Source organism: Erythrolamprus reginae, chromosome 2 (genome assembly GCF_031021105.1).
Source record: "Erythrolamprus reginae isolate rEryReg1 chromosome 2, rEryReg1.hap1, whole genome shotgun sequence".
Classification (NCBI taxonomy): Eukaryota; Metazoa; Chordata; class Lepidosauria; order Squamata; family Dipsadidae; genus Erythrolamprus; species Erythrolamprus reginae.
Window position 1 is genome coordinate 81,209,175 of NC_091951.1, and position 24,307 is coordinate 81,233,481.

At 41.5% G+C, this 24,307-nt stretch overlaps 1 protein-coding gene and 1 non-coding gene across 10 annotated transcripts; both read left to right on the plus strand.

Annotated features, from left to right (window-relative positions):
- Nucleotides 1–1,611: 1,611 nt before the first annotated feature.
- WNT5A (Wnt family member 5A) lies at nucleotides 1,612–24,061 on the plus strand. 9 transcript variants are annotated; one of them, XM_070738503.1, is made up of 5 exons: nucleotides 1,612–1,676; nucleotides 10,316–10,443; nucleotides 11,680–11,945; nucleotides 15,720–16,012; nucleotides 20,833–24,061. In XM_070738503.1, the coding sequence occupies exons 2-5, from the start codon at nucleotides 10,322–10,324 to the stop codon at nucleotides 21,289–21,291; spliced, it is 1,140 nt and encodes a 379-aa protein (XP_070594604.1). In that variant the 5' UTR covers nucleotides 1,612–1,676; nucleotides 10,316–10,321; the 3' UTR covers nucleotides 21,292–24,061. The 9 variants fall into 9 exon arrangements, with proteins under 9 accessions (XP_070594604.1, XP_070594595.1, XP_070594601.1 ...); XM_070738494.1 differs by lacking the exon at nucleotides 1,612–1,676 and adding an exon at nucleotides 4,955–5,726; XM_070738500.1 differs by lacking the exon at nucleotides 1,612–1,676 and adding an exon at nucleotides 5,017–5,399.
- Nucleotides 23,355–23,461, plus strand: LOC139163322 (U6 spliceosomal RNA). The gene has a single exon (XR_011558472.1). It is a non-coding gene; the product is annotated as a U6 spliceosomal RNA (small nuclear RNA).
- Nucleotides 24,062–24,307: the final 246 nt, after the last annotated feature.

A 24,307-nucleotide genomic window follows, 5' to 3' on the forward strand; every position in this document is an offset into this window, starting at 1 on the left:
GGGAAGGGACAGGAACAGAGGAAGGAAGCAAGGAAACTTATGAAAGGGGAGAGTAAGAGAGGAATGAGTGAAGGGAGGGAGGGAGGGAAGAAGGTGGGAAGGAGAAAGAAAAGAAGAAATAGAGGAAGGGAAGGTAAAAGAGAGAAAGAAAAAGAGCAAGAAAGAAAGCAAGCAAGCAAGAAAGAAAGAAAGAAAGAAAGAAAGGGGGAAGGGACAGGAACAGAGGAAGGAAGCAAGGAAACTTATGAAAGGGGAGAGTAAGAGAGGAATGAGGGGAGGGAGGGAGGGAAGAAGGTGGGAAGGAGAAAGAAAAGAAGAAATAGAAGGGAAGGTAAAAGAGAGAAAGAAAAAGAGCAAGAAAGAAAGCTGCAAGCACCCCCCCCCCGAGCCCCCCAGGCCGGCTGCAACCTTTTAAAACACGCGCGCCGCTTCGCAGCTGTCTCCTGAAGCCGAACGCGGAAGTTAGCGTTTGGCTTCAGGAGACAGCTCCTTGGCGCTTGTATCTCGAATTTGGGCTTGTAAGTAGAACAAAAATATCTCTCCCCTCCCAGCTCTTATCTCGAGTTGCTCTTAAGTAGAACAGCTCTTATGTCGGGGTTCCACTGTATTCTCTTTTTTCTACTGTTATATTTTACGGTTCTATGTTGTTGTTTTTTACTGTTTTTATATTGTTTTAGGTGTTGTACGCCTCCCAGAGTCCAAAAAGAGTTCGGCGGCCTATAAATTAGATAGATAGATAGATAGATAGATAGATAGATAGATAGATAGATAGATAGATAGGTAGGTAGGTAGGTAGATAGATAAATAGATGGGTGACGGCTTTAATAATCCTGGGGTTTTAGCATTACATTTTATGTTTGGGCTTTTACATGTTGCATTTTGTATTGATTCCTGTTTGTGTAAGCCGCCCTGAGTCTATGAAGAACCGCAGCATAGAATTTTTTTTTTAAAAAAAATTAATAAATAATGTCAGAATTATACTGTCCAATGCAAACTCAAACTAAATAGCTACCATTCACACTTAATTGAGAGGAGGTCATATTATTTCCTGTGAAGGGATCACTGGATCTAGATAACCCTGCTCGCCCCCCCCCCCCAGTAAACCAGAATAATAGGGGACAATAACCCCCCACTCAGACCATAGTTTGGGAAGGAAGGGAGCTGGGATCCAACCGTTGGAAGAGCATCTGGCTGGGGAAGGAGACAGTTCTACTTATTTCCCATTTTTTGGCAGGGTTGAAGAAGAGCAGGATCCAGATGGGTTGGATTCCCTCAAAGCAGGTTGTGATTTCCAGGCCTGTGGGTCCTTCTCCTTCGGAGCTCCTGGCAATGACTTTGGGAGAGCCTCAGTGAAGGTCGAGCAGGACAAAAGGATCCCGCGTCCAGATCCCCCGGCGACAACTCTGCTCTAATTGGCCACGGAAACCCGCTGAGTCTGAGCAGGCCAGCAGCCCCCTTGCCAGCCGGCAGGCATCCCCTGCCCGAAGGGGAGGAAAAGTCTCCTTCCTCGCCCCCTCCTCACTTCACACACACACACCACCGCACAACTGCCCGGGTCCTTGAATAGGCCGCCTCTGCCAAGGGCGATCTTCGCAGGCTCACTCGCCCCTTTTCGGCTGGAGGAGAAAGGAGATCGGCTAAGAGAATGGGGGTGGGCACCGCGCGTTGAAAGCGAAGTAAGTTTGAGTTGAACTTCTACCGCCAGGCGGGAAAAAAGGATCCCCAGATCAGGGCGGGTGGTGGCGGCGGCGGTGGAGAATTAGCTCCCCGGCACTTTTGGCTCCGCAGGCCCAGGAAGTTCAAGGCTGGGACTTGGAACTTGACTTCTTTCGCAAGTGTGTTTAGGAACACTAAGCCCGCTAAGGTAACCTTGGTGGATTTCGCGCCGTACGCAAGGTTTTTTTTCCTTTTTCTTTTTAATGCAAGCAGGTTATCTAAATAATGCTTTGAATAAGCCATTTCCCCCGTATCCTCAATCCTCATTTGCTAAATTAATCCGGTTATTCTTTCTAAATTAATCCAGTATTTCTTTCCTGCTCCCCTTCTCTCCTTCCTTTAACGTCTTTTTTTTTTGAATGAGCGGCTAAAAGACATTATTTTAATTATTTAAGTTATTTAATTATTTAAGTTATTTTATTTAATTATTTAAAATAATACATTCACACACATATGTGTGTGTGTGTGTGTGTGTATGCACCAAGACAAATTTCTTGTGTGTCCAATCACACTTGGCCAATAAAATATTCTATTCTATTCTATATAACATAAAGGGAGCACTCAAATAACACATCCTAGATCTGAATGAATGAAATATTCTCATTGAACACTTTGTTCTGTACAAAGTTGAATGTGCTGACAACATGTGAAATTGATTGTCAATCAGTGTTACTTCCTAAGTGGACAGTTTGATTACACAGAAGTTTGATTTACTTGGAGTTATATTCTGTTTTTAAGTGTTCCCTTTATTTATTTCTGAGCAGTGTACCCAACTGGTCCCGGTAGCTTGTGATAACATCCTATGCCCCCGGACAGCGATAAATAATTATATATTGATAGGGGGTCCGCCCCCCCCCCCAGCTGATTCCCGGAATCCCAATTGACTGGGAAGACATTTATTTATTCATTCATTCATTCATTCATTCATTCATTCATTTATTCGATTTCTATGCCGCCCAATCCCGAAGGACTCAGGGCGGGTTACAACAATAGAGTCAGGAACTCATAAAACAAAATAAATTCCGAGGGAAGTTAGGAACTCATAAAATAAAATATCTCGGAGGATGATGTGGTTGTTTCATAATTACTGTCAGACATGAAAGGTTATTCAAGGAACCTACCCGGATGCCTCGACTGCCCCATTCTGCCAGAAACGATACTTACTCTGGTGCATAGAAAAACTTTAGCACATACAAGTTTAGGAGGACCGAACGCTCTTTTTAATCAGTTAAAAGACTGTTTAGGGAGTTTGATGTATATTACCATCTTTCTGAAATCGGGAGGAATTGGCAGGTTTCCTGAGAAACTTCATAAACTATCCACAGTTTTTTCTTCTTCTATGCAACAGAGTAAGTATCATTTCTAGCAGAATGGGGCAGGCGCCATCTGGGAAGGTGCCTCGAGTAACCTTTCATGTCTGACAGTAATTATAAAGCCACCTTTTTATCCAGCAGCTGTTTTTTAAACTTGGACACACCGATGGGCTATTAATGGGGCGGACTACCTAATGGAACCTCACTGACTGAGCCCCAACAACTTTTTTTTGGCGGGGGGAGACTAAATACGGATGATGAGTTACTGAGAAGTTGTGCGTTCCTGCCTTGCGTTTTCTTTGCGAGTTGTCCATAGATATTAGCAACAGCAATAGCGTTTAAACTTATATATCGCTTCATAGTGCTTTTGCAGCCCTCTCTAAGCGGTTTACAGAATCACCATGTTGCCCCCCCCCCACCAATCTGGGTCCTCATTTTACCCACATGGGAAGGATGGGAGGCTATATTCCCCTTTGTAGGAATGTACGGTATACTTGTGGCTCCTTTGTGCTCGCTTTATGAGGGGAAGTGGGTGTTCATTTGGTCACGTTGAAACGTTTGTAGGCTGGCTGTTTGGATCCATTGGTCAGTTCAGGATGCCACCTACAGCATTAGTAGATCGGAGATACAGCCACGTGAAGCTCCCGTCCAGTTTGTGCGCAGAACAAGATTTAAGCCCTAAACTTTTAAAGTGCAAACGCCATGCCTCTCCGTGTTGTTCGCAGCCGCCGTTATATATTGAGATAAAGCCACTCTGGGTCATGCGCAGAGGGTTGTTTGATTAATTCCGTGCGTTTGCAGCGCTGAGTTTTGGCATTAATGAAACCGTGGAGCTGAGCCCATTGCACTAAACTCCAATTTTGCCCGTAGGGTTGAAATCCTACGTACACTCCTTTATATGGGAATAAAGCCCATTGAGCCACTGCCAGCCTGAGTAAACATGCACAGGAATAGACTAGTCTGCACAGCTGGTCTACTCTGACCTAAGATTGGTATCTCGTGCAAATCTCCCGGTTTTTGTTTTTAAGCCATTTTTTTCCTGCTTTCCCCAAAATCAAAACCCGATAGCCACGTTGCAAAGCTGGGATTTCGAAACGGAAGGCTCCCCTGCTTGAAAAACCTTGCACGACAACAACAGCTACCGCTCATTTACCGTGGCCAAACGGGTTCTAAAGCAAACGACGTTGCCCATTTAAAAAGATCAATAAAATCAGAGGAATTAAAATTGAATATGATGATTTCTAGCTCTAAAATAAATTTGTGCTGAAAAATAATCGAACCGTACTGATCTCTATTCAGGTGCAGGACAACAGAGAGTAAAGGTGCAGCACCTTGAAGATTGGTCGGCGGGGGTGGGAGTGGGGAGGACGTTTCAATTCCTATTATTTTCTTTTAAAGAAGATCAAGACAAGTTTCATCTCCCAACAATAGTTTGCGCGCAGACTTGGCCGGGAGCGCTGGAGTGAACACTGAAGGCCGAGCGAAAGGTTCGAACTCTAGTCTTTAGTTAGTCTAAGCCAGGGGTGTAGGCAAAGTTAGCTGTTTTATGATATGTAGACTTCAACTCCCAGAATTCCTGAGCTAGCACGATTGGCTCAGGAATTCTGGGAGTTGAAGTCCACATGTCATGACAGAGCCCACTTTTGCCTACCCCTGGCACGTCTAAAGCATAAACCAGACTCCAGCCCCCACCCCAATCTGCGGGCGTGGAAAACAATGAACAGATGTCGGGGCGCTGAGCAATTCCAGATTTAACGTCGTCCTTTCGCGCGGGGTGTAAATTCCAAGAGTGCCGCCCTCTCCGCTGGCTGGCTGGCATCGACGCTGCCGCGTTATCCCAGCCAGTCAGCCAGCAAGCTCGGCGCTGAGTCCAGAGGCTGCCGCCTGAGGTGCAGCTTAAAAGCTCGCTCTGGGTTGCAATAGGTGGACGCATCGCGCATGCGCGTCTCCGCGAACTCTTCCTTCGCCTCCTCCCCCCTCCCCTCCCGGTTCTTTCCCTCACAGACACCGTTTGCCTTTGCAACTTTGCTCGCACTTCGCGCCAGGCGAGGGGAGCAGGAGCGCGTCCGACTTCGGCTGCGCAACCACTTAGCGCGGAAGGAAAAGAGAAGGAACCGCCTCGGTTGCCCGCGCGGCGCAGAATGAAGTCTGGACTGTGAGGGGAAAAGCGAGCGGCACTATTTTTTTTAATTAATTTTTTTGGGGGGGACATGGATAGGAGCAGCTGCTGCCACCTCCGCCGCCGTCCCGCGCTTTGATGCGGGAGGAGTCCGTCCCCTTTCCCCTCGAACCGTCTCTCGCTCGGTCTCCCGCCATGGAGGGACTCCGCTGGGGCAAAGTTTGCCGGTGCCGGGCGCCCGTGGGCAGCGGGTAGGTAGACGGCGGGGGAGGGAGTTTGCAAGGGAGCGTTTTGCAGGGAGGGGTCGAGGTACCTGGCTGGAGGGGGGGCTGATCCGAGGCTTAAGACGCCGCGACCGTCCCGCTTCGATCGGCGGATGGACCTTGCGAAGGAGGTTCCAGCGCTGGAGCGACCCAAGAACAACCCTGTCATTTTGTCGCCGGAGAAGATTACGCGAAGTTGGGGCTTCCTCGATTGGATTACTTTGGCTGCTAAGCTAGGGACAGTTTGCTGATTCTGCACCGGTCGCCTCGGCCGCCGTCTCTTCCTCCCAAACCCTCCTCCTCCCCACAATGGAGGTGAGTAGCACTTGGAAATGAGAAGGGGTGGTGGTGGTGCTTGAAACCCGCTTGCTGGAGACGCGGGGAGGAGGAGAGGGCGATGGTTGGGGTCTCTTCCCAACCACCGTCAGGAGTCTGCGGAGAGGGGCGGCATACAAATCTAATTAATAATAAAATCTGAGAACGAAGCCCCCCCTTCTTGGAAAAATAGAGTTTAGCCAGAACTACTTGATTTCCCCCCACACCAAATAATAGATTGAGAAAGGATAAACACATTCTCCTCTATTGCTCTCCTAATATTAAATCCCCGGTTATTCATTAGGACACTTACTGGTGTCCCAAGCGAAACTTTTGTTTTCTCAGAAACCTGTTGTCCCAAAGGATTTCTGCTGGTAGTCGTCCTTTGCTTTTGAAAGTTGACTGATCGAGTTCCTCGGAAAGCTGTTTGGATCCCTCCCTTAAATCCACATGCTTTTTCTCGCCTCTCCGGTGGATTTTTAAAAGGACATCTTCTGCCACTTTTAAAACTCGTATGGGGATTGAAGGAACGGGAGTAATGGCAGCCTTGTGGAAAGGCCCTGTGCCTTTAAGGGGTTTTGGCTGGTGGCCAGTGTTAGGGAGGGGGGGGGGAGACAAAAATCCCTGGACGACTTTCTCCTCCTCCATCTCGATTCCTCTGTTTTTGTTCTCGGGTTCTGCATGTTGTCACTTTGCATCTGTAAAGGGTCCGGCTTTTTACTCGCGAGGGAGGATTGCAAGGGTTTTTGTCCCCCCTCCCCCCAGGCCCTTTGATGCTCCAAATTGTCCCGTGTTCAAAAAGTAGAGAGTGTTTGTTTTTAATTGTCAATTGTATGCTAAATTAGTTACAGTCTTGGGGTCAGTGAAAGTTCACCTTCAGCCAGGAAAGTTCAGCTTTTCTCTCGGCGGGTGGGGTAGGCCAATCGCCTAAAACGACTAGAAAATCCGGCGATTTTCTTGCATTTGTGTCGATCGTGGGGTGAGCCGAAACAGACGCCTTTAGCCCACCGCTTGGTTTCCAGAGCTTGACTTGCTCCCTTTGTTGAAAACCTGGAATTAAACTTTGGGGCGCTTTGGCTTTTTGAAAAAATATATCACCACCAAACCTGCGGGACAGTTGGTGGGTTGTCAGGTATCAGCTCCCAAAATCAGAGCCGGCCCCTTGCAGCCATTCCCGCTGCATTTTTGCAACCCACCAAGAACTGAGTAGGACTGAGGCTTAAAACAGCGGCCATAAAAACAGATACACTAAACAGACTTTCCAGACCCCTTGCAATAAAACAACAACAAGACAAGGTCGCAATTGGAGAAGCCTTTGCAGAGCGGGCAAAATGTACTGTATATTAAAAAGTTCATCAAGTGCCCCAAAGACGAGCGGCTGCAAGTAGCCGTCTTTGATCCTCCGCAGATACAGAAAACGGTTCCGTCCCGAATGAGTGGAGGTGATCTGCTGGAGCGCGGTGCGTTTTCTTTGGGTGCCCCGTCCGGAATGGGATGTGGGGGAGGGGTCTCGCCTCTTGGGGTCCTTTCTGCTCTCGGCTAGGTTGCACTGAACAAACTCGACAGTAATGAATGTCACTAAAAAAGCCCGAGAGGAAGGCGACAACTCCAGATCGGCCGGCTTTCGTCTGGACCTAACGTTTCCGCGGTTGCGACTGCCCTCTATCGGGGAAGGAGGAGAATGCCTCCTTGGAGCAACCCGACGGACCTTTTATAGCCAGGCGACTGACTTTCTTTTGCGATTAGGTATTTAAAGCTCTCCTCCTGTCTCTTCAACCTGGGGAGTCCCTCCTGCTTATTTTTGAGCAGAAAAGGGATTTTTGCATATAAAGTGTAGTAAGATCCCTGCTTAGCGGAATTTGCACGAAACATATTCCGAACATTCAGTGAAGGACGCAAGGACGTCGCGATAAGGTGTCAGTAAAATAGTAACAATCGAGTTTGCATCAGAAAAAGCATCTTCACCGGACCAAACGTGGCCTGGGATTTTATCCTATTGACATGTTACCCTCTTTACTAAAAAGATCTTATTTGACCCGCCCTACTCCCCGTTTTATTTTTAATTCAATTTAATTTGTATGCCGCCCAACTCTTAAGGGTTCTGGGGGGCTCACAACCCCCACCCCGAAAAGTAAGTAATTAGTAGTACGTTTTGTTTATTAAAGTAGTAAGCCTCGGAAAATGTCCCGCCCTTGCTCCTTGACCGCGGTGACCCTCAGATTCAAACTTTATCCGAGTGGTTTATTCTTGGATTAGCGTCATTAAATTGCACCTTGCAAAGCCCCGCCGCTCTCGAGCGGCAAGCCGAGAACTGCGGCCTGAAACCCTGAGCTGCAAACCGCGTGGATGGTACCGTAGCGAAAGCTCGCATTGAAACGGGGGGCTGCACCCAAGGCCACGCGGGAAATTTGGGCCGGAGGTAGGGGAAGCAATTGAATCGCCCCGCTGAGGTAAACGGCTTAGCGGAGCCTTCCTTCCCTTCCACCTTCCGGTTTGTCCGCACGCCGTTCGCCTTCCACGAGGGGAGGCTGCGGCAGCTTTCACGGTCTGCAAACCTCCTCCCCTCCTTTTGCTGGAGCCCTGACGGCTTTATGGGACGTGGACTCTTTCCGCTTCAGTCGGATGGAGAAATAAATCGGGCGCCCGTCATTTAGACGCGCAGCCTTGCCCGGCCGGTCCCCCCCCCTCCCAAAATCCTTCCAGACTTCTGCCAATGATGCGTTTGGGAAGGCCGTTTAAGCGGGGCGCGACCGCGCCTTGTTTTCCGTGGGGTTGAAGCAAAACAAAGCGGCGCGCGAGGGCCAAAAGCTGGAAGGGGCTCGGGATAGGCCGGATTGAAATCCTCCGGGAGCGTTGCCGGTGCCAAGTCTGCCGTCGGCGAGAGTTCAAGCATGTTAAAATGTGACTGGCGGGCCAGCTCCGTTTCCCTCCCGGCTTCTTGAAGCTTGAAGGAACCGTTCTGGCCCGCTCGTCTGGAAAGCCGTTTCTCTCTTTAAGCCAGCACAAGGCCGAGGCGAAACCCTGCATAGAAGAGCCCGCCGAGGAATACGAGCCTGGTGGGGGGAGCGGGATTCCCAATCCCAAGAGAATAAAATCAAACTTCCCCAGGTGTTGTGTTTTTTTTTTGCTTGCAGGTCAAACCTGTGAGGCGATTTGTCACCAGAGACGCGCCAAGCGCGATCCCGCCTTCCTTGTATCTCAAAAGTGTATTACAACACCCCCGCTCCCAAATTTCTTAGGAAATTAAGGGCAGGCCGGATTTTTTTTGAAGGGAGGGGGGATAATCCCATTGGAAATCTGCAGAATGTATATATCCGAGTACTGTATACGTGGTTAAGATCGAGGGGGTGAATGGAATTGTGTTCTCAGGACAATAATACTGCAGCCATACCGACTAGGTTAAATCATCAGTGTTCGTTGGCGCGGGAGTGTAGAGAAGCTAGATTGGATTGTACTGCTTTTTAAAGACTTTTAAAGACTTTTTAAAACTTGCAAATCCTCATCTGCCTTCAAACGGCCAGGCATGCCTGTCGCGGAAGGAGTTTCCCAATACCGTCATGACTAAGCTGCAAGCGGGCGAGCGCGCAGCTCCTAAAGTTGCTTGCTCGGCGCCCTCCGACTACTTCGCGGCGTTTGCGCGCGACGAAAAGCCCGGGGTTGCGCGTGAAAGGCCCCTCCGCGGGCGGTTCCGGGAGCTTTCTGCCTCGTCGGAAGAGCGGCTCTGAAACTGCCCGGCTCTCAAATCCGCTTGTAATTGCAACGGAGTAAATGGTTTTTAAGTCTACCCTGAAAATGAAAGAGAGTTACTTACGGCCCCCGAATAAATCACAAAAACCTGGATAGACGCATTCGTGACTTTTTTTTAAGTGGAGAAAGGGACGTTCCGCTGTCGGAGGTTTATTCAGTTGTCTCCCATTCCCACCGGTGAGGCAGATAATGGGGAGAGTCTCCCTCCATTGAGAAGGCTTGTGGCAACCCTTGAGCCCAACTCCTATGCCATCACTCCAGAATTCAGGAGGAGGTTCTTTCCCCCAAATGATAGGCCTTTGCTTGACCTGCAATAGTTTTGTTGTTCCTTCCCCTTCTGGGCTTCTTGGAAGGATTGGTCCTCGAAAACCCTGTGTGGTGTTGAGGGGTGTGTGTGTGTGTTGATGGCTGTTTAATTTCTTCCATCTCGGTCCACTTGCTTCTCCTGACAGGGTGGCCACCTGTGGAACTCAGCAGCACCAGGTCTGGGTTGTGCCCCAAAGCCAAGGTCTAGTCTACTGGACTCAGGGAGGAGAAAAGGAGGCGGAAGAGAGGGAGGACTGTGGGCTGGGTACCGCTCAGCTTTCCTGCAGTATCTGGGCTGCTTTGAGAGTTAGTCAAACACAGAGATCCAACTGTGGGGCAGTTGGGCGGATGAATGTATTTGGCGCAGCAGGCAGTGGCTTGGCCATTGCGCTGTAAGAACTCATTTGGAAGAAGGGCTGTTGCCGCTTTGCAGATAACCTCCACCCCTCTCCAGGCTGGACTTTGTTCTCTTTTGAAATGGTCTGAGCCACGCAATAACAGTAAAATCAGTCTCTTTCCTCTTTCCTCCCTTACAGAAGTCCATGGGAGTAATAATGCAAAGTGGATCTTTGTGGACAGGGGCAATGACTTCCAAGTACCTTTTGTTGGGTCTGACCATCTTCTCTTCGCTTCTCCAAATCATGATAGAAGCCAGCTCTTGGTGGTAAGCTTTTTTGATTCTATTTTTATCACTTTCTAATCACCCCTACACAATATAGGTATGTCTGTCTTCAGTTTCCAGATAACATGAAGGCCCAAATAGTTCCTGGAAAATGTAATGACTTGATTTATGAATCCCTATTTTTTTTTTCCATTTTGTTCCTTCAGTGAACTCTTTGCCACATATATATAATAATTTGAATTCTCTATGGAACCAATTATATAGTAGAAACTAAAACGTGCAGTTGAATGAGAGTATTGAGCTTGCAACATAAGCATGCATGCACAAAGTGAATCATGGGAATTACTTTAAAATAATGGGTTTAGTAACTTTTTGGGGGATTTTTTCTCTGAAAGAATAGAAGGCTATAAATGCTGTATACATATGTAAGCCCTATTGATCTTAATGGAATTTAATTTGAAAACAGTTCTCTCTGATTAACAGACATTTATCATTAAAACATACAGTTAAGTTCAAAAAACATTTGGTTGAGGTTGTTAAATTAAGGCATTTATTTCATGATGCCTCTAGAAATTATCTAGTTCAGATATATGTTCACATAGTTTACTAGTTTACATACAAACTATATATTTTGTATTATTTGACTTAATTGATGTTCAATATACACTGCTCAAAAATAAAGGCAACACTCAAGTAACACATCCTAGATCTGAATGAATGAAATGTTTTCATTGAATACTTTGTTCTGTACAAAGTTAAATGTGGTGACAACAAAGTGAAATTGATTGTCAATCAGTGTTGCTGCCTAAGTGGACAGTTTGATTTCACAGAAGTTTGATTTACTTAGAATTATATTCTGTTGTGTTCCCTTTATTTTTTTGAGCAGTATATTTTAGGTAGCAATACGCTGATATTACAAGTTGTTTTTTAAAGTATACAGTATGTAGGTTCGGATTTAAATGCCTTCAGAGTGTGTATGCGCGCATGTGTTTAATAGGTTTTCAAAAATGTAGGGAGAGTGCAATAATTTAAAACTAAGGGGGCAAATATATTTAGATGCATAACTTGACCTTTGTCTTCCTAACTTCATGCATGTGGTTTTACTTTAGGATTTCAAATATTCAACAAGCCTTTCTTCCCACTTTGGCCACTATGCCCAGAGCCTCACCGAATCTCACTTCCAAATAAATCTGCTATACGACTGGGGTCCATGCCTTCATGTGCATTCAGTTTCTGCATTTGAACTGTCTTATTATTATAACTCTTCTCCTTTTACAGGTCTCTAGGTATGAACCACATGAATCCTATGAACCCTGTCCAGATGTCAGAGGTGTATATAATTGGAGCCCAACCTCTCTGTAGCCAATTGGCAGGGCTGTCTCAAGGACAAAAGAAACTCTGCCATTTGTACCAGGATCACATGCAATACATTGGAGAAGGTGCAAAGACAGGGATCAAAGAATGCCAGTATCAGTTCCGCCACAGAAGATGGAATTGTAGTACTGTGGATAACAACTCTGTCTTTGGCAGAGTCATGCAGATAGGTAGGAAGTGCTTTAGAATCTACATGAAGTAATTGTGTATGTTATGTGCTAGAAAACTTTGCCAGGTTCTTTATGCGTCACTGAAGATCATCAAGAATTAAAAACCTTTTGCGTTGAGCAAACAGCCATTGTGAGACTGACAGTTATGTAGAAAAGAGAAGAATAATGCTGAAGTTCTCATCCCATCCCCAAAATAAACCTGGTTTTAGGTCAGGAGATTGGAAGCATTTGGCTGGCCTAGGATCATTATCGTATCAAAACCATATAATCAATTAATCACTTCAATTTTTCATACTGGACTGTTTCATATTCTGGACTGTTAATACATAATTTCTTAGCCCAAGCTTTGTATATATATATCAATATTGAAATCTCATTTCATTTAAAGAAACTTGGGAAAAGCAAATTCAGGATTATAGCTTTCTGAAAACAAGCTAAATAAATTTACGCTGTGATGTGAATTATGTTGGTGTTTGCAGTTTGAATATGGTAAAGTGTGTGTCTGCATGTATATGCATCCATAGAAACATAGATGATGCATATACTTAAGTAATTGCTATTGTTCATTAACGATCTTTTTAGTAGAAGTATATATTTTATCAATATTTTTATTTACCTTTTGCTGATGAGTTTACACCAACAGAATTCCATTTTTGCTTTACAGAGGTCTTATCTCTGAAATCCCCATTGAATTTGATTGGCTCAGCTCACAGCATCATTATAGGTTGCAGTTGGTTGACTGGTGGATTGCTGTTTTCTCCCCTTATCCGCTTGCAGTAATGACATCTGAATATCTAAGCCTGTACCTCCGGTCTAGCCCTAGCCACCAATTTAACTCACAGCTTGTATATAATATCATTTCAGAATACTGAGATATAAATCTAATTTTACATTCCTCTTTTTGAAACAGGATAGGAAAGGATTGGAATGACTTTAAAATTAGATTAAAAATAACTTCATTTAAGAATTGAGTAGATTTCTGCTTTGCTTGAAGGGATGTTGTTAAGTCACATTTATTCTAAAAGTTAATTTTAAGTAAAATAACCTTTACAAAATCTCAAACCTTTTCTATGCTCTTTTTAATGAAGTCGGTGGAAATACTTGCCTTTTAAAGACTTAAATATTCTCCCGCAACTTTGCATTATAATTGCTGTTGACGGTGGCTTAGAATAAAATTGTTAATTGTCTTGAATACTATGGTATGTATTCCATAGATATGGAGTGCTAAAAGCCTGAAATTATTTCAGATATTAGTGTCTAGGATTTGAAGATTGGTTTTATAATTATCTGAGTTAACACAACCTCTTTATACAAAGTTTGCAACCATCAGTACTAGAACTATTTCACATTTTAGTTTCAGGCTTTTGATTCCTGCTCATAATATATCTGCATTTATTTCATTTCATTTCATTTTAAAGGCAATAGTCTGTGTAGGTTGGAGGCATGCATCCAACTTTTCACGTCATGAAAATGTTAGTGAGAATGAGTAGTTTGAGAAATATCTACAAAGCACTGAGAAATTGTCATTTCATATTTCAGCTTACTTTAAGTGAAGTATAATATAGGTTGTTGTTTCTCTTTACCCAGACACCTGCTTCTTGCTTAAACACTGTTCTACTTTACTATAAATTCAGATACAATGAATACTTGTTACAAAGGATGGAGCTTGTTTGCTCTTTTTGTTTGTGCTTCTCAGAATTTTTGTGAGAAATTCTTAGCTAATTTGACTTCAGAGAATACTTGAAAGATTTTGTGTAATGTATAAAAATAGTGCAAGGTTGTACAATTTCTTCATCTAAATTTAAGTGAAGAGTAAAAGTCTAATTATTTGATTTATATCTTCATTGCTGAAATGAACAAATAAGATATCAATGAAGTACAGTATATGGTGTTGTCGCTTTAAGAGCTGACTCTCAAAGTAAAATATCTCTTACAGTTATGATTTTTATTTGTGAAATAGCCCAAGCTTTGGCATTAAATGCAGTGAGATATGAATCAGCATACATTACTGCTGGCACAAGCATTTCTTTGTTTTCTGAACAATCCTGGAAAGTTGGCTGTGTAATATTTGGGTATTTTCATCCTGGCTAGATAAAACAGTAGATTATAATAAAACCAAACATTTTCTGAAAATTTTGTCTGTGACTTGATCTCCAAAAATTGAAAAGCGATATTTGGGTTGGGAGTGAGAATGCTCTTCGAAACCAATATAACTTAGTACCCTACCATGTCCTTGAATAAAAGCATACGAATTTTAAAAAGTCCTGTGCTTGGTATTCACTTAAATCATGGAAACCACTAAATCAGTGGTATTTAAAAAGCTAAATTCTGAGTAAGATTACATTTTAAACTTAACTTTTGAGCCATGTAAGCAAATGCTCATTTGTTCTGAATGACTTCCTTTCAAAATTACATAAATGGAGGAAAAGATTTTTCTTGTTTGAAATGGACAAAGATTAACATGTCATCTTTTTCTGATGTAAAGGTATCATGTTTATGCTTAGCACAGGATAGAGAACTTCCAAACAAACCAACACTCCCCGTTTCTGGCAGAGAGACTTCTAATATTGTCAAAGTTGATGATATTTGTCTTAAGCATGCCACAAATAAATTTATTCCATCTGTTGTTTTTGTTAAAGTATACCATCTCTGCCTTTTTTTTTCTTCCATGCCAGTCGAAAATTTTCTCTTAAAATATACTTTTGGGGGGAAACATAAAACCTAAGCGCTACTAAAATATATATAATCACCATATGTATGCAAAAGGAAGTAACTTGTTTATGTATTTAATCTGAACCATTCTAGTGTAAAAATCATATGGCTTCTCTATTATTAAATATCTCAGATTTTAGCATACTACAAAAATTAATACTAATACTACGTATACATACTCCTTATTTGGAATAAGTTCCTGACTGGCACAAAACTGACAGTAAACATCTTTGGGATAATATAATTTTAAAACTTTTGTTTTAAATACAATCCTTTTGCTTTTAAAAATTTAACTATATACTTTTAAACTAATGAACCTGTCTTTTATTTGGAAAAACTTGGTATGAGAGGATTTTAGAATTTAGGACACAGCATTGTAAAAGATTGACATTCAAATTGTTGCATAAGGCTATACAGTATTTTGTGACAGTACATTTAGTTACAATTTTAAAAAGCTATAGATAGTTGCCCAATATGGGCAACTATCTATAGTTGCTAAAATTGCAAGAAACCAGCATTGAACCTGCCAATTTTATTAAACCTCTATGGATTTGATTTGAGTAACATATTAAGTAATGAATTTTCCTTTAGGCTGTTCAAATAAGTAGCCCATTTGGGTAGCCTGCATCTCTTACTTACCTTGAAAGCATCCCTTAAATTCTTTTTACATTTTTCACACAGGACAATTTGTATAGAGTGCATTTCTAGAAAACACCTCAACCATTTCTTGATCAGTTTGTGAACCTCATCATTAGATCAGAACCTTCTTTTCCAATATAAAATTGCTTTTAGTTTATCAGATACCCCAAAAGAGTGAATTTTGGAACAATCAAAAGGATTTCCCCCTAGTTTGTTTTTTTTAAATAGGGACTTCATCCAATACCAACAAGTTTGATCAAATATTATACTTAACGTTTGATTCACCGTATTTTTCAAAAGTATATTAATCCATTGGGGGAAATTCTTCTATTGTAAAAGTAATGTATCTTTTTTGACAAATAAATACATGCACTCCGGTCTCCAATTCTGAGCAGCTTCTCTTTCTCCTTCCTTCTTTTGTAGGCAGCCGGGAAACTGCTTTTACCTACGCTGTCAGTGCTGCTGGCGTGGTGAATGCCATGAGCCGGGCCTGCCGAGAGGGAGAGCTCTCTTCCTGTGGCTGTAGCAGGGCTGCCCGGCCAAAAGATATACCTCGGGACTGGCTGTGGGGGGGCTGTGGAGATAACGTTGATTATGGCTATCGTTTTGCCAAGGAGTTTGTGGATGCCCGTGAGCGAGAGCGGATCTACCAGAAAGGATCTTACGAGAGCGCTAGAATTTTGATGAACATACATAACAATGAGGCAGGGAGAAGAGTAAGTAGTTCAAAGGGGGATTCTTTTCATTTATTTGCTCTTAACTGATATTGTAAACATTTATGTTGCTGCGTAATTTACAGAAAGACTGACTTCTCATTAATTCCTATTCACACATTGTTTTTTCCTTCTTCCATATGCTGTGCTGTTTTTAAAATTGTTTTCTTGAACAGGTCTGATAGATAAGTGCAGAAATGATTATTATAATCTTTATTAATACCACTGCTACTAGAGGTAGACTAGACAGGACGCCTCAGTTTTGATAAAGACAAATGGCCCATTTTAAATTAAAAACAAAAAATATCAACTAGGAGTTTACAGTCTGCAATAGCTAATGCTTGATTTCCTTCCTGTACACGGGGTTGAAAATTATACCCCCTCCCCACAGATTCTTCTGGTAAAATTGTGCAAGTCACAGTAAATTTTCTGAAGAATAAAGTTTTATTGGCTTATATTTCCTACCCATCAGTTTTCTTTGGAAGGGATGAAAGAAGGAGCATATTTACTACAGCAAAATGTTCTTGTGTGGGGCTATTTTCAGTCTTCCTTATAAGGCTGTGGGGGGAAAAAAGTGCCACCCTCTCTGTATTATTAAAGAAGAGGCTTTTCTGTGGTGGAAGTTGATTTTATGGCTTTTTTAATCTTCAAAATCTTTTAAACGAATGAGTGTAAACTTCGTTTTATTGCCCTGAAGTGGAAGGAGCCAAAATCATTATTTTTTCTACAACGGACCGTGCCAGGAGAAAGCCGGCTAGAGACTTTACACTTGTGTTTCAAGGTGAATTAAGATGAAGGATAATTGAAAATTAATAATGTTTAAATGTGACAAGAAGGCATCCGAAAGCCTTGGGAAGGCCAACTTGCTGCTAGAGAGAAGAAAAATGACTTTTCACAGTTGCCTGTGTCGGCTTTGAGTGGTTCCCTGCTACCACCCCTTTTGAGCCGCCTTCCTGCCTTGCCATTTGGCAGGGTTTGAGCTCCCCCCTTTTTAATGCTGGGTGGAAATGGTGTTCAGCATCTACCTAATGTGTCAGACCCCAGGATTTTTGGGGCTGTGTCAACACTGACTCATGTCTATTTATACAGGGTAAATTATCAAGGTCTCCTTGCCAAGACTTTACAAAGAGGATATTGCGGTGTCGGCTTGTCCCCCACCCAGAGGTGTTGTGAGGTTTTCTCTTTTGGATGGAGTCACTTGGCTTGCATGAAGACTAGTGTGGGAGGGAGATGCTGAACTGGAATGGAAAATGTGCTCTGGGAGCAGCACATCTTTCCAGTATGGAAATGGGGGATTGGAAAGAAAAATCTGATGCAATTTTACTATCAATGAGCCAGTCAGCTGATTGGTCAAGTATCATGGCTTTTCCCCCCCCCAGTCTAAATAGGTGGTAAGCAAAACTAACTTGTATTGTAAAACTACTTGTAAGTTTTATTTTTTGCTGGAAATCTGGATATTTACAGGTTCTAGTTTTCCTTCTTGAAATGTCACCTGCCAAATTTGATTACCTTCTTTTTACTGCTCTTTCTTTTCATTATTGAGAGAGTTGACATCACAAATCTGCAATATTGCTGAGCAGCACCAAGCAATTTCAAATTGAATAGAGGAGGGATGGACTGAATACCTTATCATCTTGGTGAACCAGGAGGCAGTGGTGCAGATAGGTGACACCAGTTAGTATTATGCGAGGAGGAGTGAATTTGTGCTTGTGCTCTGTAGAGGATGATGACTCATTCAGCTGACTGCTAGCTGCCCTTTGGCAGATAGAATCTCACCAGGCTCAAGGTTGACTCAGCCTTCCATCCTTCCCAGCTGGGTAAAATGAGGACCCAGATTGTTAGGGACAATATGCTGAGTCTGTAAGTAGAGAGGGCTGCAAAGCACTATGAAGTGCTATATAAGTTTAAGTACTGTTACTATTTATCAGCCATGGTTAAGTAGCCTCTGATTCTACTCATTTTCTGTTATTGTTGTATTGTTTGGGTGTTGCAAATCAGGAAGTGGAAAAGAGAAGAAAAACAAAGTAGGTGCACCTGAAACATAATTGCTTAGACACATTCTTTCGCTCTTCACATTGGTGCCTATTGTACTGTTTTATGAAATCGTTTCCAATAATCAAATAAAGGTAAACATGCCCTCAAATCAATCTAAACTCCTATTGGACTGTATAGATGGAAATAAGTTTGCCATTGCCTTCTTCTGGCTAACAGCCTTGGAATTTTCGGGTAGTTTCTCATCAAAACTAGGTCTCATTCTTCTCAATGAATGGAACCAGCTAACGTTAGATAGCTAAGCCACTATTGGAACCTCTAACTGTGGTTCAAATAAAATAAGATGGGATTCTAAAGATTTAACAGCTGGACAGCCATTGTTGAAGGAGAGAAAGCTATTTATCTAGGTTAACCTATTGAAAGGAATCCAGAAAGCTGCTTCGTGCAATTATGTTGGAGAACTGAGATAGAACTGCTATACAGTAATCCCTCGCTACTTCGCGGTTCATCTTTTGCGGATTCGCTACTCCACGGGTTTTCAAAGTCCAAATACTCATTAAATACTTTAAAAAATATCTTTCCTCTACTTCACGGAAATTTGTTTTTCACGGGTGGTCTTGGAACCCTGCGAAAAACGTGGTATCACTGTATATACAATTAAAGATTGTGTTATACTTCTCTGGCATGCTGGATGGGACGGGAGCAGGGGAGAGGATACCAGGCATTATTAGACGCCCTAAAAAAGGAATGGGGCAAACCTCTGATCAATTCTGAGATATGCAACCTGATCACAGTTTTCAAATCAATGCCCTTCTGTGGTTGCTGAATCACAAAAAGTCTTAGAATTACACAAATGATACCAGTCTAAAGTGTCATATGCTCATACCCGGTTCAAGCATACAGACCTCAAATTTCAGAACAATAATACAGTAATCCCTCCTTTTTCACGGGGGATGCATTCCAAGACCACCCATCAAAAACGAATTTCCGTGAAGTGGAGGAAAGATTATGTTTTTATGTATTTAACGAGTATTTGGACTTTTAAAACCCACCCTTTGCATTAAACAGTCATTCTATAATGTTTCTCAGCTGGAACTACATGCGATATTCTATCAGTTTCTTTAATAGAGTACAGTAGTACTGAAGAAGAATTTTATGAACTTTTAATGGATTTAAAATTTTCAATGGATTTAATGGATTTAAGCCCCCTTTGAAAACCCGTGAAATAGTGAATCCGTGAAAGATGAACCATGAAGTAGTGAGGGATTACTTACTGTAATATTCTTGAGCAAACACAAGTTTTCCATGGTGATTTAAGCTCATTAATATCCACAGGTGTAAGTGGGTCCATCAACTTTGCTAGCACTTTCTCATACTGTCTGATCTTGCCAGCTCAATATAATATAATAATTGTAGCATAGGATGGAGTATTCTTTGATCCTGACCATCAGCATATGGTGAACCGTTGGCAGACAAATTGGAGGTGACATAAACAGATGACCATAATTATTTATTCCGGTGTTGTTGCTTTCGGGAAACATTTACACATTAAAACAAGTTTCAGTTTGCATGCAAAATTTGTGAGTGAGTGATTTCCATGTTTTCAATGCTAATCAAAAAGGCCAAGAAGAAAATCCTCCAGAGAAACAGGAAAAAATCATTCAACTAATACAATGAACTACTGCATATATTCTTTGGCAGCCACCAAATGAGAAGAAGAGAGAATGGGATAGTTAGATAGTGCCATCAATGCAATGAACATGAATTTGGACATGCTGTGAGACAATGGAGGATGACCAGGGCGGGCGGGGGATTTCTCTATGAATATTGATAGGGCAGTTTTGTCTCTATATTTCAGCAATTTGTAGCCTTATGCTTAATATTTTACTGTCAATATTGCTGCTTAAAGTAACTTTCTAAAACAAAACATTTTATAACTGATAATGCTGGGAAGGTTTTCTCCCCTCCAAAAACTCAATATATTATTTATTAATTAGATTTGCATGCCGCCCCTCTCCGAGGACTCGGAGGACTCCTATACTTACTATGTATAGTCTGGAGGACAAAAGGGAAAGGGGGAACATGATCGAAACATTTGAATATGTTAAAGGATTAAATAAGGTCCAGGAGGGAAGTGTTTTTAATAGGAAAGTGAACAGAAGAACAAAGGGGCACAATCTGAGATTAGTTGGAGGAAAGATCAGAAGCAACGTGAGAAATTATTATTTTACTGAAAGAGTAGTAGATGCCTGGAACAAACTTCCAGCAGACGTGGTTGGTAAATCCACAGTAACTGAATTTCAACATGCCTAAGATAAATATATATCCATCCTAAGATAAAATACAAGAAATAGTATAAGGGTAGAGATGGACCATGAGGTCTTTTTCTGCTGTCAATCTTCTATGTTTCTATTGGGTATGATGTGACAGCCAACAGTTAAGACTGGGGGAGTTGTTGTTTTTTAAATGAAACAAGGCAAATGAAATTTTAATAAGCTTTCCAAATGAGTGTTTTCTAGATGTTTTAACTTTTATTGTTTATATTGTTTTAACTTTTATAGTTTTAGAATTGTAAGCTGCCCAGATTCACCTGTTTGAGATGGTCTGCTTTAGAAATTGAATAAATAAAATAAAAGTTGTTACTTAGCAGCAGGCTAACAGGGAATTTCAAAGCAGGTAGGCATTCTGGAGGATGAGGAAGTGAAGAGATGCTATCATTTGCAGTTCTTTCCCCAATGGGTAGTGCATGCAAAAGTAGTTGCTTTGTTTATTTACACCTGTTTATATTTTGCAACAATAGGACTCACAGTTTCTTCTTCTGACTCCTACAGACAGTGTATAGCTTGGCAGACGTAGCCTGCAAATGTCACGGTGTGTCCGGATCATGCAGCCTAAAGACCTGTTGGCTGCAGTTGGCCGATTTTCGGAAGGTGGGTGATGCGCTGAAGGAGAAATATGACAGTGCTGCCGCCATGAAACTCAATCTCCGTGGCAAACTGGTTCAGGTGAACAGCCGCTTCAATGCACCAACTATTTATGACCTGGTGTACATTGACCCTAGTCCCGATTACTGCGTGCGCAACGAGAGCACTGGGTCTCTGGGCACCCAGGGACGACTCTGCAATAAGACTTCAGAAGGCATGGATGGCTGTGAACTTATGTGCTGCGGCCGGGGCTATGACCAGTTCAAGACCGTGCAGACAGAACGCTGCCATTGCAAGTTCCATTGGTGCTGCTACGTGAAATGCAAGAAATGCACAGAGATTGTGGACCAATTTGTCTGCAAATAAGTTGGTTGGGTGGGAGAACCACTTCCAGTCCACCAGCAGGGGAATTGTCCTAACCGATCTCAGTTCTTATTTATAGTGCCCAATGGGTTGCTTTCCTTGTTTATATGTTAAATCTTTTGCAAAGAGAAATAATGGGGAAATCTTGTTACATCCAGCTCTGATTGTGCATAGTTTTATATATTTTTTTTTTGCAATAATGAGGGGGGGGGGGTTTGACAGAATATTTATTTGCATATTTGGGATTAAGATTTAATAATAGCAACAAAAATAGGATAGCTGAAAAGGATATCCATTCTATCCCAAAACAGTCACAAGAAATATGGTATAAACGCAGTAGATGAGGTATTTGTGTCACATGCTTTAGATCAGAGCATGGCTGGACTTGGTAATATTAAAAAAACCTGGACATGGTTTTTGTTCATGACTTTAGTGACCAAAATATAATAAAAATAAAAATGTTCTAATGGTAATGATTAGTTGATCTGTAAAATTTTAGCACAATATTCTTCAAACTTATTTGCATGACCACCTGCAGAGATGGGTAAAAGCATAAGTTACCTAAACTACTGTTGTGCTGCTAGGTAACTTTGAAAAATCCATTAAATTAAATTAATTTGAGTTTGTTCATTTATTATTGGCTTATGTATGAACATGCACTAAGTGAGGATGGGGTGCATAAAGATGCTAGGAAGGAAACATGCATTCTTTTATTATCATTCATATAATGCATTTATTAGAAGATAACAGTATTTGAATTAATAAATGTTTAATTTCTTAAAAATCAAAAGGGAGGAAACCTGACTTTTAACTACTCAAGTTGTAGATCAAAGCAATATTTGGAATACTGCAAGTTGCAATGAAGTAAGCATGTTTCGTGCATGTTTAGACAGCCACCTGCCTTAGTTTAAATTTACAGGGGTTCTCAAATTTGGCAATTTTAGGAGAATTCTCCAGCTAGAATAGCTGGCTGGAGAATTTTGGAAGCTGAAGTCCACAAGTCTTAAAAGTTGTCAAGTTTGAAGACCTCTGGTTTAAAAGAATATTAATGAGTTAATTTGGGGATTTCCTGAAGTGTGTGTGTGTGTGCTAAATAATGCTGGAAACTGAATCTATCTATTGTGCATTACAAAAACAAGATTCTTTATTTTTAAAATGCTATGGGTAGTAGGTTTTTTTTCTCCCCCAGAAATGGAAGTTGGCTAATAGCATTATGAAATTGAGAACTCTTTGCTGTGCTGTAGGGCAATTTGATCATTTAAAAATGAGCAGTGCGGCAAGCGATACCCTCTTCATCATCCTGTGCTACTTTTGTTTGTTTTAATGCACAATGCTTTAAAAATATATTGTGGTTATGCACAAACTGCTCAGACTATATTTGAGCAGTTACTTGTATATGGGAAAACTCCGGTCTGTTGGTGTCTAGTATCTCAAACCTTTTCTCATACATACATGTTGTCAGTACAGACTACAAACCAATGATTTCTTTAAGGGAAAAAAAACATAAAGTCTGTTCAAGTTACCAGACAGTTTCTTTGTTTAGACTAAGCATATTATTATCCTCCCCCGTTTTTAAAAGCACTGTCAATTCAATTAAAGGACTTTATTTGGGTTGGATGCTGGCCTCCCTTTTTCTAGGGCTTGAAAATTGTTGAAGGGCAAGTCAGTCACAATTTAACTTTCTCTGCTTCCTTTCAGAAAGTATTGGATTTTTCAACTTGGTTTAGTGAAAGATTTGGCATGATCTGAATTGTTGTTTGTGCGCTTGAGCTCAGAATTCCAGAAAGTTTAATGTATGGTTTAGAACTGCTTGCTCAATCTGGTTCTCCACCCAATGTCCGACACTATCTTTAATGTCCTAACACTGCGTTGGGATGAGCTGAAACAGATTTATTGCAAGTTCATTGTTACTAGTAATGGAAACAAGTTTTCTTAGACAAATTATACCTTCTCCTTTTTTTAAATAAATAAAGAAATTCTGTCGTAAACTAGCATATTATACAGGCGCAGAAGCCATAGTAAATCTCTGTATTGTTTCAATTTTAATACATGTGCTGTTGAAGCATGTTTTGGCAAGACATTTAGTAGAATTGGAACAATACAGAGAGAATTAGTATGGCTCCTTGTACAGAGATAACATGCCAGTTTTCATGTAAGAAGAGAATATATTTTTCCCTTGACACAAATTTAATGCATTCTTTAGCTTCCAAGACCTCGCCCAAATTCACCCACCCCAATAAAACAGATTGGAATTAATGCCAGACTTCCACCTTTCATTTACATACCAGAAGTTTCATTTCTCACAGGCTGTGAGCTTTCTCATTAATGCCATCATGATTATCAGCTTTTACAATGATGATTGCTCTTAATTTATTGTGCAAGGAAATATTTACTTCCATGGTTCCTGTTATTTGCAAACCAATGGCAACAATAACTTTCATAAATAAATAAAGCACTAGTTCCTTGAATATGTCACCTTTGGTTTTTATTATACAAAAACCACATTTTAAAGTTACGTTGAACACTTATCCTTTATCATGACTTCTGCCTATGAGCAGAGAGGTCAAATGATCCTAGCTATTAAAAATGCTATTTAATGTAAAATACTTCACTTTATTCTTCAGATACTATGTAAATCTACTATGTTCTCCTCTTTTTTCTGTACATTTAATGTACATAAATTTGTCTTGTGTGATTTGTATATTTCCTTGGGTTTTTTTTAAAGGCTTATGCCATATTGGAAGATAGAGTATAAAATAAAATGTTGGTTATATATTGGGAGATGATTTTAATTATTTCAGGAGAGGTATTTTTTTTTAATTCTGCCTGTGCTATTTTTATAAATAAATCAAGGCAGTAAATCTACTTTTAATGCTCCTTCCTCCTCTTATTTTTCCTATAACAACCCTGTGAGATTTATTATTAGTATAACAATAAGCATAGAGATTCCTTATGGAATCTTGAAACTGCAATTAAGTTCTACAGAATATCGAGAATACTGAACTCTCATTTTTAATGT